At 51.6% G+C, this 15,425-nt stretch overlaps 5 protein-coding genes across 5 annotated transcripts; 1 reads left to right on the plus strand and 4 right to left on the minus strand.

Moving 5' to 3' along the window:
• Positions 1-208: 208 nt before the first annotated feature.
• On the minus strand, positions 209-3,628 carry Aud_003161 (DUF1708 domain-containing protein; the record flags this gene model as incomplete). The annotated part of the gene is made up of 6 exons (XM_043288117.1): positions 209-282; positions 336-2,614; positions 2,678-2,906; positions 2,967-3,060; positions 3,140-3,297; positions 3,439-3,628. The coding sequence occupies 6 exons, from the start codon at positions 3,626-3,628 to the stop codon at positions 209-211; spliced, it is 3,024 nt and encodes a 1,007-aa protein (XP_043144052.1).
• A 3,324-nt stretch (positions 3,629-6,952) lies between these two features.
• rlmA (SRF-type transcription factor RlmA) lies at positions 6,953-8,884 on the plus strand (the record flags this gene model as incomplete). Its single annotated transcript, XM_043288118.1, has 3 exons — positions 6,953-7,008; positions 7,083-7,239; positions 7,295-8,884. 3 exons carry the CDS (start codon positions 6,953-6,955, stop codon positions 8,882-8,884), a joined length of 1,803 nt encoding a protein of 600 aa, XP_043144053.1.
• Positions 8,885-9,464: 580 nt separating this feature from the next.
• Aud_003163 (MDR family MFS transporter) lies at positions 9,465-11,570 on the minus strand (the record flags this gene model as incomplete). The annotated part of the gene is made up of 5 exons (XM_043288119.1): positions 9,465-10,600; positions 10,651-10,772; positions 10,825-11,135; positions 11,192-11,221; positions 11,280-11,570. 5 exons carry the CDS (start codon positions 11,568-11,570, stop codon positions 9,465-9,467), a joined length of 1,890 nt encoding a protein of 629 aa, XP_043144054.1.
• A 913-nt stretch (positions 11,571-12,483) lies between these two features.
• On the minus strand, positions 12,484-13,591 carry Aud_003164 (EF-hand domain-containing protein; the record flags this gene model as incomplete). The annotated part of the gene is made up of 3 exons (XM_043288120.1): positions 12,484-12,506; positions 12,578-13,452; positions 13,551-13,591. 3 exons carry the CDS (start codon positions 13,589-13,591, stop codon positions 12,484-12,486), a joined length of 939 nt encoding a protein of 312 aa, XP_043144055.1.
• A 553-nt stretch (positions 13,592-14,144) lies between these two features.
• On the minus strand, positions 14,145-15,167 carry Aud_003165 (putative short-chain dehydrogenase/reductase family protein; the record flags this gene model as incomplete). The annotated part of the gene is made up of 2 exons (XM_043288121.1): positions 14,145-14,268; positions 14,320-15,167. The coding sequence occupies 2 exons, from the start codon at positions 15,165-15,167 to the stop codon at positions 14,145-14,147; spliced, it is 972 nt and encodes a 323-aa protein (XP_043144056.1).
• Between the last annotated feature and the right edge of the window lie 258 nt (positions 15,168-15,425).

Below are 15,425 nucleotides of genomic sequence, written 5' to 3' on the forward strand. Positions count from 1 at the left end.
CATAATGGCGTGATCTTGTTGTCCTTTCGCTGTCAAATATGAGACCTGGCCCATGGAAGGAGTATCAAAAACATCAAGGCGTATAAAATCTACCGATGGAAGGCAGCCGGGCACTAGACCAGGCAGTGAGGAAAAAGTAAAGCAACAAAGGACTTATGGAAGTGAGATGGCCTTGAATGGGAGAGGCCAAGCCGACATTACACGTCTTTTAGCTTGCGGCCTGCATATTTCCAGTCAATTCGGCCACTCTCGCCTTGATACGAGCAGCACGAGACTCGAAGCCTGGTCAGAGTCAGCATCGTTATTGCCGGTTTAAGAATACCGCCTCCACTTACTCTCTTCTTCGCTTGTGTTACCTTCCTCTTGGCTGAATCGGTAGGAACCGGACTGCTCAAGTTTAGCGGCCCTTTCCGCGGCATTTTTGCGAATCTGTGCCCAGCGGTCATAAGATGTACTGGCCGGGGCTGGTGTAGGGCTTGTTGCCCGTTCGGAAACGTCTGTCCTCACGGGCGTATCGTCAACAGCTGCAGCAGGCGCGGACTTGTCATGGAACGTCTCAGAGACAGGAGAATCATCAGGAACGAATGCCGGCTGTTCCACCAAGGGGCCCTGGTCGAATCGGGAGAATTCATGATCGGCTGCCGTTCGCTCGTTGGTGTCTACGCGGGAAAGTGCATCGTACTCAGCATCACGACGGGTCTTGGGAGGGCCATCATGCTGTTCGTCGGCAGTGGCGGTCTGCGGCTCGGGGACTGGTTCTTTCACGTCTGCAGGGGCGCTTGCGACCTCGGCTGGAGCAGCGGGAGGGGCCACCGCCGGAGCTGGAACGGGTTTCTTTCTCAAGCTCAAAGCCGAGGCGCCATTGGGGCGAACTATCTCCTGGGATTCCTTTGCCTTGCCTTCCAAAGCCGCGCGAGCAGCAGCAACAGCCGACGGCTGAGCCCCGGTAGGTTTCATTGGCGGTTTCGATTTCAAATCGTCCTTCTTCTTGGTCCCGAACATACCCTTGAAGCCCGTGTTACCGGGCCTCTTCTTCAGTCTGGCTCTCGAGTCATCAGTCGAGTCGGTAGACTGCTTGGGCAAAGATTCCGCGGCAGCACTGATGCTCCCCTGTCTGCTGGCGGCGTTTTCATCCACACTGCCTCTTAGCTGACGCTCAGTGGCTGCAGGAGAGCTTGGCGCGCTGTCCTTTGGCACTGGAGGTGGCGCCTGGCGGGTTGACGAGCTAGGCGCGGGAGAAGCTGGCGGATCTGGCATCTGCTCGTTCGCGGTCGCCCCCTTTTCCTCGGCCAGCGCACCTGTCCCGGCCCGGTTGTTCTTGAGATAGGCGGCGCGATAGGCATTCTTGTCATAATTGCTGGCCCATTTCATCGCTTGCGAAGCCTCACTCATGATTCCCGGTTGCAAAGACATAATGGAGTTTGCCTTCGAGTACCGCGAGTTGTTCGGCACGCTAGCCTTCGATCTGTTGGCGGCCTCCTGCTCCTGCTCCCGATGCTTCTTCTGCAAAGCCGCAGCAGCAGCCTGAATGCGAGCATGCTGATCAGGTGCAATGCTGGTCTTACTCTGAGGAGCGAGATTGTTGGCACGCTTATAAGACTCTTCAACGGCAGTCACTTTCTTGGCCGACGATTTGCGCCGACTGATTTTTCCCTTGCGAGATGCGAAGGTAAAAAATCTCTTTTTCTCGACAATGTACGCACCTGGTTCAGGCTCCGGTGCAGCACCTTTAACCTGCTCCTCAAGTACTAACCATTTTGTGTCCTTAATGATCGTTTCGATCAATGCGCACCTACCAAAGACCGCCTTCCGCGAAGCAGGTTCCTCTACGGCCAAACTGCTGATCCAAACCCACCAGAAAGAGTCGTCCAGATCCAGCGTAGTGATGCTGGCAAGTTCGGCGGGTTCGACGGGAAGCTCTGAGTCCAGGGTACGCTTGTGAGACTGAGAGCTTTGGCCTCGCACAGTAGCAATTGGAGGCAGGACCTTGTCAGGCGGAAGGAGCAAAGGAGCAACTTGAGGCTTGAAACCGTTGCCGTCATTGAAGCCGGAGGACATGAAATCTGCCCAAGATGGAGTTGTAGGACGACCAAAGTCCCCGGCGACGGAATGAGGAGCGGACCGAAGACCGCCCGCGAACTCGTTTCTTGCTAATGAAGTTGCATCCGCATCGTTGTCCAAGTCAGCGGCGCCAAATCCCAGATCCTCAAACCGCGACCAGGACGCGTCTTGCGCCGATGTCGTCGGGTCGGAGGTACTGGATTGATTCGTTGACGAGATGCATTTCAAGACACGCAAACACTCGTCGGTAAGGGCCTTGACAGGGTCGTCAAAGCTGGCGAATTCCTGCAGATGCCAGTCACTGTCCCGGTATTCGAAGTTCTTCGCACGTCGCAAGAGGGCGAACGGAGTCGGTGAGACGGTATCAACGATCATGACGACCTTTGTGGTCGATACCTGCAGAAGGGTCGGCGTTTCAGGCGGGTACTCCGTTGCTTGGACCAGGGATTGGAGAGCGATGGGCAAGGTCGATATGCCGCTTATACCACGGGGAGAGTCGGGAGATATCGAGCGGAGATAGGCGAAGAACAAATGGCTCGTGGCATCAGCAGCGCTGAAACAAACGGTCAGTCGCTTCTAAATCAGTTTCAGATGGATCCGATTGAAAGAAACATACGCAGCCCAGTTTTTGTAGGCAGCTTCAAAGCCATTGCCCGTATCCGAATGCTCGAAAGCCCACCACCCAGCGTACCTCGAGAGCTTCCGGCCTCCGAGACCGTTGGACTTGCCGTGTGCTGCAATGGCAGCTAGCAGGTCGAAAAAGTCGAAAATGATCTTGGTTCGAGCATCCGAGTCGACACTGATTGGGATGAATGTTGAGAACGCGTCGCGGGCGAGTTGAGAATCTGCAATTCGATCAGCCTTATGCAACCTGCCGCCGGCCGTTATATAGTGTAAGCCCATACCCTGTTCGCCAACTTTGAAAAGTTCATACGCGTCCCAGGTGACAACTCCTCCAGGGAGTCTGCTCCAGCACCATTTCAAGACACTGCAGAGGACCTATTATCGCCCATCGAGAAGACAACCGGTCAGCCATGTTATGTTCCGATGTGTGGGCGTTTTGTTGTTATGGGCTCACCGTCGGGTCCGTAAGTCGTAGCTCTTGGGACAATGCATCTCCACTCCAAGGCGAGCCCTTCTCGACAGACTTATTAAAGTAGTTACGGATGAAATAACGTGCATCGGAGGACTCGGTGGTCGGTCGGAACGGTAATAGTAGAAACGGAGTTTGGAGAGCTGTCAAATGGGACAAAACGAAGCAAGGATCAGCGATCTGAAGAATGTGGATGTCTTAGATTTCACAGTGGAGTTGTGGGCGCCAGCCAGCGATTGACAATCCAATATTGGAAATTCGTGATAGCAAACGATCAAACGTACCTCGAGCCTTCAATTCTTGAGTGCATCCACGGAGGAGATCCTGAACTTCTTCAGGAGCGACTTCCGTTCGCTGCCACGCGTCGGTCCATGTGGGCTTTGCGGGACCCGTGTTTTCGACAACTGGGGTCTTGGTCGATTTCTTTGCAGCATTGGAGTCCTTACTCCGAAAGACACGAGTGAAAAAGGGCATCTTTCCTCTACGGATGTCCTCCCCACTGGATTTAAAGAACCGCTGCTATGTTGCTTGGCTAATCAGGAAAATGTGCTCAGGGGCGGACTAGGGAAGTCGCGTCCCGAAATGCGGATCAAACGATGGATATGGATAGCAAACAGATCAAGGGATTAAAAGACCAGTTTCTGCGATTGTCGCAATGCACGGTGCGAAAATGCAAGGATCAAACTGGCGGGATGGAGCAGGGGAAAGGGCAAAAAATATAAAAATGAAAAATAAAAATAAAGACTAGAGAATAGAAAGGAGAAAGGAGATCACCAAGGGATCAAGCAGGGCCAGGCGGGAAAAAGGAAGAAGAAGCAACAGTTATAAGGCAGTCAATGATTGAGTCTAGGAATTTCCAAAGCAGGATGCCAGACAGCAGACAGGCAGACAACGAGGTCGACGTCTAGGTGTCCAAGGGTTCAACTGGCACAACTGCAGCCCAGAATGGGGCAGCACGTCTACCTAGCGTGCAACGAACACTATGTGATGTATGTATGAAAGTGGATTGATTGGATCTGATATAATGAGAGTGGACAACCACATGAAGATCGTGAGTGGGACAAGCGGAAAGAGCCAGACAAAGCAGAAAAGAGAGACCGTGGGAATGAGGAAGCACACAAAAAGACCCAAAACACAGAAGAAATGAGAAGAGAGGAGGAACAACGAAGGTAAAAAGCTAGGAAGTGGAATAAAGAGTTGGTGATGATGAGGATCTGCCGTACCTATACTGTGTTGCTCGTTTCAGGGGCTGAAATTCTATTACTTACGCCCAAAAGGCGCCATGCCATGGTTCAGTGGCCCTGACTAGGTAGCGGGGAGACGATTCAGCCATAGTGATGCCCATCGAGTAAACAATAATATAGTATCAAAGAATGAGCAATTGACTTTTACAAATGGGATTTGAGACTATTCGATTGGGCATGTCTTTATTGATTGAGTCTGTCATATTGTCCTATGGATGCTGGGAGCATTCTGTGTGAAGATATCTAGTCTACTCCGTAGGTACCTAGACAAGTCCAGACTTGATCCCCATAACTATAAATCAACTATAAAAGCCACTACACCTGATTGGGCAAGGTCAGTATCATCCAGTTTGAAGCTGATACAAAGATGGTATTGGTTTTGCGCAGTCCAGAGTGACTCAGCTAACTTAAAATTGGATTTCTAGAGGACTGAATAGTGGATGGACCTAAGGGTCCTCAGACTTATACCTCTCACTCTCAGGCTCCTAGCTTGCTTGCTTGTTGCTGTTTATCATCCATGGACAATGAGCGGTGAGTCTCCTGCCACAACAATCAAAGAAATACGAAGTACCGAATGATCTTGCCTTAATAGAAAGAATGTGGTATGCGTCTGGTTGATCTTCTAAAGCCTCCTAGAAGTCGTCAGAATACAGTCAAGTATCACCTCTCACCTCTCATCCATATTGCCCATATTTTACAAACAGATAACCGACATTTCAACCCGCCTTCACCGCCAGCGTAAGGCTTCCATGAAGGACAGAGCCTATTGCTAGATAAGGAATTGTTAGAAGGATAATTCTCATCATCCGTACCCAGTTTCCGCAACTCATTCTGACGACTCCGAATCAGAAGGGTATAAGCGCATCTGGCAGCTATGCAATGCAAATAATGCCTGGTCTGGCTGTGATAGGTCCAACACTCGTTGTCCATGATCGAGGCTGGTCGATCACGGCGCGCATAAACAAGCATAACAGACTAGAATGGAACCAAATCTGTACGTCTGTACGTCTGCATGTCAAGTGACTAGCTTGCAGCTCAGTTTAATCAATTTCGGGATTAAGACTAGCAGGAAATTTGCGCACTGCGTGAGTTTTTGATTTGCAACTCTGACCCGATAGTCACTAATCGTTACATTTGTCGAACGCTTGGGAGGATGCGGACAGGCCGCGAGGAACTTTCAAGGATCTCAATATTTATTCATCCGGGGGTGTTATCAGGATGAGTTAAACAACCTTTAGCGCACCGATAAACGATCCAAATAGATGCCATACTTCCTGCGCAATTGTCAAACGACTGGATATTTTTCTATCACGGAAACACCTTTGAGTGCGTATGCGGTGGATTATATATAATGTTAACCAAAGAGGTTCCGTAGACTGCTTTATAGCCCTAATCTGTTAACAATGGTAAGCAGAAACAGTCGACCCATCAATCACCGCTAATGATTCATGAAAGCATCAATAATCAGCTCAAAGAACCAATCAAAATCGAATCAATGACGCCTGAGCACGGCACTGACCATATCAGATTCTCGAGGCTTCAAGCTCTCGTCCGGGTGTGGCTGTGCAGGTCCAGGCTCGTGCGGCTGCCCAACCTGACCAGACTACTCAATGATGCTGATGATGTGAAAATTATGTGCAGTATCCACTATGATGATACCTCATCCAGAGTCAAGGTCTTGTATTGACTGTGTCGGTAGCGACTTGTGCGAAAGCACAGTTTATAGGATATCGACTTGAACTGGCTAAAAATAGCGGCGCCTAAGGCTCGGCAACGGCGGCTGTCTGTAGCGAACGACTGACGAATCAGGTGCTAGCAAAAGCCACATATGGAGAACTGGCCGCGATGCCATAAAAGTCACCATCCCACTTTTTTCCCTTCCATCAATTCTATTCTATCTTTAGAATCTTCTGCATCACCCGCGTGTCGCCGTCCATCGACTCTTGTTGTTCCATCCTATCTTCATCGAGGCTTCGCATCCATTCACCTTACCATTTTTTATTCATCGTCTGAATTGACTTTCTTCTTACTCGGCGACCTGAGGAGTCTGGAGGCTCCTTGTCCTTCTGTCACCAGATTGTTTTGTGTTCTTCCCGACCGGTCAAACGCCCTGATTGTCTTCGCGCCCGCGGGTTCATCCCTCCCTAAGGGCATCACACATCATATTCTCTCCAGCACTCTTTCAACCTCCCTGATCCTTCCGTTCGTTATTTTTCAACATTTCATCCCATCTGATGTGGAGAAGGCCGTCTGCAAACGATAGTATTCTGCGATAAGTAGGAATAAGAAATAGGAGACCAAAAGCACCCCCGGAGAGACTGCAATCTGGCGCCCGCAGCACGCAGTCTTTTATCCTTAACCCATCGCGCTCCGCTATCTCTCTATTCCCTCTTCAGGCGGCGCTTCTTTGTTTCAACTCGCGCCGCGCCATTTATTACGAACAAGCTCATCTCCACATCCTCTTCTGGCTGTCCTGTCGTGTGTTTCAGCAATCCTCTGTAACTGTCTGACGCGTGGTCTTCCTTGTTTACTGCTTATCACATAAGCATCATCCATGGGTCGAAGAAAGATCGAGATCAAGGCGATCAAGGATGATCGCAACCGATCAGTGTAAGTCATCCGGCATCCATCACCCAATACGGGTCTTGAATGTGACAGTGACTCACATCGCCAACTGCTTCTAGTACCTTTTTGAAACGAAAGGGTGGTCTTTTCAAGAAAGCGCATGAACTCGCAGTATTATGTTCGGTAGATGTCGCGGTCATCATTTTTGGTCACAACAAGAAGCTCTACGAATTCTCATCATGTGATATGCGAGAGACATTGGGTCGATACCAATATGTGCGTTACATCCCATTATCTTGCTTTTTTTCGAGTATGTTGACATGAATATCAGTACGGCCCGCCGCACGAACATAAAGGCCCCGAGGACTTCAATGGAAAACGAGACGATGATGATGACGAGGATGAGACCACTCCTGCTCCGGAAGAGATGCAACCTACAACCCAGAACCCACCTGCTGTGGTCCCCGCTCACATCCCCAGTCATCCCGGTTTCCAACACGTCAATCACGCACCGTCCGCCTCCCCGCCCATTTCCAATGGAATACCCTTTGACCCGCGTCATGGCACTCCGCAACCTCAAAACGCTTCGAGACCTTCGTCAAGAAACCATCTTCGACGCGTGAGTTCGAATCTGGGCCCGCAGCAACATCATGGAACTCCACCGCCTCCTCCACAGAATGGATTCGCATACATTCCCAATCCCTCGATGTATCATCCCAATGCCAACCCCAACATGGCCCAACAACCACGGCCACCCCAATTCGCACACTATGGACCGCAACAGCCACTGCCGCCGCACGCCATCCCTCCACATACCATGCCTCAACCAGTCCCGCCGCACCATCAAGCCCAACAGCATCTTCCCCAGCATCCGCATCCGCTTGCTCAGCAGACACCTGCGATGGGACTTTCGCAAGCGCCTCATGCGTCAATGCCACAGGTCGCGCAGCCTTTCTTGCCCGAACAAGGGAGAAACTCGATGCCACCGGCGTTTCCGACAGAACAGTCGCAACCACCTCGACCGGTGTCCCTGCCCGATGCTTCCTCGGCAGATCAGATGGTTGGTCCTTTGAAGGTGGAAACAAGCCCCTCTCCTCCGCACCAGCGATCGTTGTCCTCGAAATCGCGCAGTATCTTCACGCCGATCGATGACCGCGGCTCAGTTCTGGCCCGTCACTTCGGACTCGGCCCGCCTACATGCGAGTCTCCACGCACCGAGAGTACCGACGTGAAGGCAGAATCAAAGCAGAATAACTCGAAACAAATCAAGCCACCCGCTCAATCTGTTGCGCCTCCACCCCCGCCTAAGTCCACCACCGACGCGGCGCGGTCTCAGTCAGCTCCTGATATTAAGCCACCGCCACGGACGAATAGTGGTCAACTGCCCTCAAAGCGGCCACAGCTTAAGGTACAAATACCAAGCGAGAATTCTGACCGGGGGAGTGCTACAGCAGATTCGTCGTCCTCCACCGGAAACAAGACGGTGACTCCTGCCAAGGCTAATCCCGACACCAATCACTCCGGCGTGGTTCTCCCTCCGCCGTCGCCATCTGCTGGTGCAATCCTGAGCGCAGGCGCTACCGGGCCCCCAAATCCCTTCGCTCGACCGCCGCCGCCGGGAACTGCAAGCCAGAACAGCAATGCGTACAACAGCAATAACAATATAGAGACACCGATCTCTGCTCTGCCCAGTCGATTTGTGTCTGATGCTCTTCTTCCGTCGCCATCGAGTTTCTTCCCGGAATGGGGGTTCGGCAGGTCCGGTCCCGATACGAACATGCTGCCTAGTCCTCTGACCTTTCCCACTCCAGCGGTTCAGACCGGCCCAGGGTTCACGCGCGAAGATGAACAGGAGAAGAAGCGCAAAAGTCCCGACAGTGGCCCTAGCATTGAGGGAACAGCAAAGAAATCCAAGACGTGATTGCTCATCGGGACTGCGCTTGCAATTTGATTTGTCTCAAAAATCTTGTTTCACCTAAGGCATTTTAGGGCGTTGGGGCTTTTTTTTCTTTGCTTTTTTGGATATCGCGATGTGCACGGGCTCGTCCTTCTTTATTTTGCTTTCACCTTCAATTTGTCACAGTTTGGATTTGTTGATAGCTTATACCCCTTTCCTTTTTTTTTCTGGTCCTCTTGCTGTTGGTACGGCTCCAGTGCGTTTTCTGGAAGAACTTGGGAATGTGATTCGTATTTGCTTGTACTAATTAGGTAACAGAATTGTTTGAGCCGCGAGGCTCGTGTTATGTATCTCTTGGAGTAGCACTGACCTCCAGCTTTACAGCTAGTAATCACATCCGTCCTACTGAAGGCCGAAATTGAATATGTATGAAGGTACGCTTTATAGGTGCCTGACCGTTGGAGAATGTAATGCAAAAGCACCATGTACGCACCGTGCACGGAAACGCGAACCACAGCATCCCATGCACGGTCCCGATTACCGACTATGTACATTAAATCTAAGTATAGACGTTCGAGAAAGATGAAGAAAGCTAGACGGCCGGTTATACCTCCGCCTTTGGCGACGAACCAGACGACGGATCCGTCCGCTTGGCCGCGGCGGCAGCCTTCTGCTCCTCGAGAATCTCTTTCCGGGCCCGCTCCTGCTCCGCCAAGCCGGTCTTCGTAAAGGTATGCGCCTTGCTCAGCTCGACGGGCCGGATGAAGAGACTGACGAGGAAGCCGAAGCCGCCGACAGCCGCGTAGAAAATCCACAGTCTGCTGAGGCTGTGCGTGAAGGCCTGGAGGACGACGACGCGCGCAGACTCAGGGAGCGCTCTGACGAGCGAGCTGGTGGAGCCTGCGAAGGAGCTGGCAATCGTGGCTGCGGTTTCGGGGCTTGTGACGGACTCGATGCGAGGCAGTTGGCGCGCGAGGACGTTTTGGTAGACGACTGTGCCCAGGACGACGGCGATGGCGGAGGAGGCCTGGCGGATGAAGGCGAAGGTTGCGGTGGCGCTTGCCATGTCGGAGCGGTGGATGTTGGCCTGGAAGGCGACAAGGGGTGCCTGGAAGAGCGGGCCGACACCTACGCCGGCGATGATCTGGTAGATGATGATGCGGGGCCAGGAGGCGTAGTATTTGAGGTCAATGAGAAGGCCAAAGCCAAGGGTCATGAGCCCCAGACCGCCGACGATCATCTCGCGGTAGCGGCCTGTCTTTTTGATGACAACGCCTGTGCCTGCGGAGACGACGGAGAGGCTGAGAACCAGGGGAAGGACGTAGACGCCGCTGAGGATCGGGCTGGCCTGCAGCACGGTCTGGAAGTAGAGCGGGAGATAGTATGAGCCGGCGATGAAGACGAAGGCATGGCAGAAGCAGACGATGAGGACGAGACGGTTGTGCCAGTTTTTGAAGAGTCGCACAGGGATCAGAGGGTACTTGGCGAGTTTCCACTCGTTGAGCATCGCTAGGACCCAGACCACCACGCCAAAGATGATCAGGCAGATGACTGTGGCCGAGGCCCAGGGGTAGCTGACGCCGCCGAACTCCAGTCCGAAGAGGAACATGAGCGTGCCTCCGATGATGAGGACAGTGCCGGACCAATCGATAGACCGGAGGCCTTCGAACAGCGGCGTGCCGCCGGATTCGAGCTTGAGGAAGAAGACGAGGATTGCCAACGAGACGCCACCGACGGGTACTGAGCAAATCAGCTTAATTTCAACACAGGTCAACGAAAGTGATACATACAGTTTAGGTAGAAACACCACCGCCAGGTCACAGCAGTCGTAAAGGCACCTCCGATAATGGGTCCTAGAGCACCGGCGATGGCCCACGTCACACCGAAAAGACCATAGTACATGGGCCGTTCCCTTGAAGAGTCAGCACTGAGTAGTCCAAAGCAAAGGAAGAGGCTCAGCCTACCTGACGCTGAACAAATCAGTAACACAAATATTGGCCAAGACAATGATACCACCACCCCCAGCGCCTTGGATCGCCCGTCCAACCAGCATCATGGTCATGCTGACCGCAAGAGCGCAAATCAGACTGCCAACCAGGAACACAGCGTTGGCTATAAGCAGTATCGGCTTACGGCCCCAGATGTCACTGATCTTGCCCCAGAGGGTGATACACGCCGCATTGGCGAGTAGGTACGAGGAAGCCATCCATGAATAACCACTTTCTGAGGCGTGAAACTGGGCAGCCATGGTTGGAAGGGCCGTTGAAACGATCGTCTAGACAAGTCAGTCTGGACTCCTGGGAATAATCAATAAGAGTGGGAGCCACGTACCATATCCAGAGCGGCCAGAAACAACACCAACTAGACATCGTCAGCATAGTTCTATGGCAGCGGTCAAATACCTATAGAGGATGCATACACAAAGCGCAGGCATGATAATCAGAATCTTCTTCTTCCCCAACTTCTGCGCCTGAGAGTGCGTCCGGTCCAACGGCGCGCCATCTTTCTCAACGTCATTCCCGGCTGATTTCTCATGGGACGGATGATCTGAGTTGGTGACAGGCAGTTGATCATTCCCAATGGACGGAGGCGTCGTGGTGGCGGACATTTCCGAGCTGTCCTCCTCGGAGCGAAAGATTTTGTCCGTCATCATTAAGCTTTTGTTGTTATCGTCGTTGTAGTCGTCATCTCTTTTCTCGTTCACTGACATGATCTGAGAGGAATAAACGAGAAAACAAAGAGCCGAGAAAAAGGAATCTGACGATTATCTACTCCAGTCGCCCCAACTTGGCAGCGGGGAAAGCAAGAGAATACGAGGCAGTCGAAAAAGTTTCGGGTAAAGCCGACAGCTTAAAAAATATCGAAGAGAAGGATTGAATTGATCGTCGATCGACACGACCACAAACTGCCAACAAGGATGTCTTCAGCGAAAGATAAGTTTAGAGATTAGATCAAGATGAAAGAAGAAGAAACCGGAGTCACTCGCAGTCTTAAGTGCTGTCGAGTCTTGAACCCTTTGAAGAAGTCAACCGGAAGTGTAGACTGCCGGCGTTAACAGCCTTATGCGAGCCCGAGTCCGAAGCGAAGGCCGAGTACGAGTCCATCACCAACGCCCTAGGACATGTTCCCCTTTCATGATGGCCATTGAGTCATACTCGGATGTCGAAACAGACGCGGTCTTTTTGATGATACGAACAGTGGGAAAATAACAATTGGCCAAAAGAATGTGGATAATTCACACTACATGGAGTTTGGGATATCATTCACATGTCTGTTAACAATTGACCTGCGATGCTTTTCGCAATGGGGCTAGGGAAAAGGCTTTGGAGTAGATGAAGGTCTGAGGACTTGATAGAATAATTTATTCTCCGAGCTCTTTACTTTTTTGTTATTTTCCTCTAGCTTTATATGCAATGTCTAATATCAAGCATTCCTTGGCACGGGAGTACAGCATCAATGAGACAACCATTGAGATCGTGACGAGCTGTGTTATGGCTTCAATGATTTATTCAGGGGTATAATGTATGTTGGGGGGGAAAAGAAGCATAAAAAGTACAAGTCAAGAACACATTGAAAATGCAAAATAATCATGTACACACAATGCACAATCCACCCATCCCTCTCTAGTCCTGTAACTGTAAGATCTCTACACGACATCGCGTCATTCAGTCAGTCAATCAGTCAATCAGACCTGATAGCGTTCAAGAGCTAACTTACCAGTCAAAAACTCCTCAAAGCTCAAAGTGATATACCCGTCCCGATCCTCGTCATACCGCTTGAACACGTCCGTCATTCGTCTGAGACTGATACACGCCTGCACAAACAGATCGAAGCTCATCCCATCCTTGGCCGGCCCCATTGCATGGCCCCCGTTTATTTGTTGTTTTTTGCTCTCAAACGTGGTAAAGAGCACCGTGACAAATGGCTGGCTGAGCCTATACCCGAATGCAACCAGCGCTTTCTCAAACTCCTGCAGACTGATGCGCCCACTGCGATCCTCGTCAAACCGGTCAAAGAGCTCCCGCCAGGCCGCTAGAAACCGCCACAGTGCCACGAATTCGTCGAACGAGATGGTCCCGCTGCTGTTCCGGTCGAACATGCGGATCATCATCTTGACGGTTTTGGGATGGAAAGAGGTATAGTCGCCGTTTACGAGGGCGGATCCGAGCTCCATCTCGGTCAGGGCGCCCGAGTGCGAGGCATTGGCAGCGCGAAAGAGTGGGAAGAGCTGCTGGGGGTCATCGTGCGGGGCGGACAAAGGAGGTGGATGGGGCGATTGAGGGGGACGCGAGACTGGGGAAGGGCGATTGCGTACGGGCTGCGAGGGAGGGGGCCCGAAGCCGTAGTTTTGGGGTGGAGGCGAGGGGTGGAGGGGATGCGGACGCGCATGGCTATGGCTTGCGGGAGGCGGCCCGGTCGCGGGTAGGGGTTTGTTGATCTGAGCGTTCGTGACGGGGACTCGCTGGGGGGCGCCGCTGGGCGGAGCATGAGACGATGTTCGAGGAGGTCGCTGAGCCTGCGGTTGTGAGGATACTTGCATCGCGCCGATCAACTGGGCGACCTGCTGCTTGTCAGTCGCGGGTGTGGGACATCTGCCTGTCGGAAGTTGTTCGTACTTGTTCTGGTTCAGCATGCCTGCCCTCCTCGGTCAGTCAGACACAAGAGTCACCTCATCATTACAAACACTTACGCTGGCAGCGCATCGGGGTTGTAGGACTTGTTGTAAGCCATGGTAGCCTGGCGTAAAAGCGGGCGGGCACAGTGAGTGACACGAAGGAGAGGGCTCCTATCTAAAAAGACGGGGGAGGATTCAAGACATCCACAATTTCATAAGGAGGATAAATGAGGAAGATGAAGTAGATAGGCGGAAGGTGATTCAGGAGTACGCAGTAAGTTCAGGTGCGACTTGACTATCTTTTAGCTCTGTCGTCGTACCCGTACAGCAAAGGTGAAAGCGGAGCCGTGGGGCAATCTTTTTTGAGTCCGTCAATATGCCAAGGTATAATAAGCAAAACGACAGATTTAAGGGATATGATTTTATCATTGGGTATCTAGAAGACGACCTCTGAGAGTATGTTATCTAAGCTCGTCCTGAGTTTCTAATGTATTTCCAGTAACAAATAACCAGCCAACATGGGTTGTTTTCCCTCCTCGGACTATAAGATGTTCAGCCCTACGAGTTCTGGTGATGGTAACGGCCCACCAGTCCTATGTAACTTTTGCTGGCCGATATCAGGGTGGATCCTCTATTTTGCAGGCAGATAGCCATATATTGACACCTTCATTACGATTTCTGGATCAATTCTGCGACCTCTGGAGCCGAGTGCCGAAGAACTTGAAAGATTTCCTCAAACGCTTTGGCTTGAAGTTGTTTGCCCTCCTCCCCCGTGGTCAAAGCAGCCGACTCACTGTTATCTATTAGCATAGTACAAAGGGACAAAGATTGGCCGGATGCTTACTCCACGTAGCCATCATTTCTCAAGCACTTCCCATGTGTCTCAAGTCCTTGATGAGTTGCACTGACCAGAGACCGGCTCCCCTGTTCCGCAGTGCGAGCAAAGAGCTTATATATTAACCACATCATCCATCGCTCGTAGAATCGGTCGTACTGCCGTCCCAGAGAGGACGCACAGAACCCAGGACTGACAGTGTTTATGATCACTGGGACCGAACCATTCCCCTCACGCGCGTGAAGCGCGACGGTCTTGAGGACATATTCCATCAGGAGCTTCGAGATCCGGTATTGCTGGGGTCCATTAAAGCGCTGTGGGTCATTGAGATGTTCCAGCAGTGAGCCTTCAGTCCGGAGGCTGTCCGCTTTTACTTTGGTATACAATTTGCTTGATACCACACTCAAGTGACTGGGGCTTTCGGGTGACGAGCTACTCCGGAGTTTGGGAAGAAGCAAAATTGCCAGCAACGAAGTGGACAGTGTGTTGACCTGCAGCGTCTCCTCCCATCCATCAGGAGATGCTGTATAACTTCGATTCCACAATCCCGCATTGAGCAATACAACGTCCAGCCGTTCGATCTCTCTGTTGACGCGAGCTGCGAAATCCTTGACGCTTTGGAAACTGCTCATGTCCAATTCCCAGACGTGGATTACCCCCGGTCTGTTGGTGCGCAGCTCCAGCTCAGCCTTAGTCGCTTGTCCTCGCTCCAGGTTGCGACTGCCAACAATAAGAAAGTCCACACCGAGATTGAGCAGTTTGATGGCGGCCTCGAACCCGAGTCCAGAGGTTGCCCCAGTCAGGATCACTGTTTTGCCTGCAAAGGAGATTCCGGTCGAGCTTTCTGGAGACTCCATTTGCAGAACGCGAAAAAAAGGCAAACCGTAATGATGATAGAGACTGTAATAAAACAGGAGTATGTAGCTGACGTTGGCGTACGAAAATCATATATTGGTCTGAGATAGGAAAAGCAACAATGAGCTACATGACCTTATACAGCAGGTAAACCTGGGCAAACTCTTGACAACAAAGGTGCTTCAGCAAGAAGATTTGCGGGTAGATAGAGCTATATTATCAGTTCAACGCTCAAACTTGTCATGGGGAGCTGGAAGGGA

Source organism: Aspergillus udagawae (genome assembly GCF_001078395.1).
Source record: "Aspergillus udagawae IFM 46973 DNA, scaffold_2, whole genome shotgun sequence".
NCBI lineage: Eukaryota > Fungi > Ascomycota > Eurotiomycetes > Eurotiales > Aspergillaceae > Aspergillus > Aspergillus udagawae.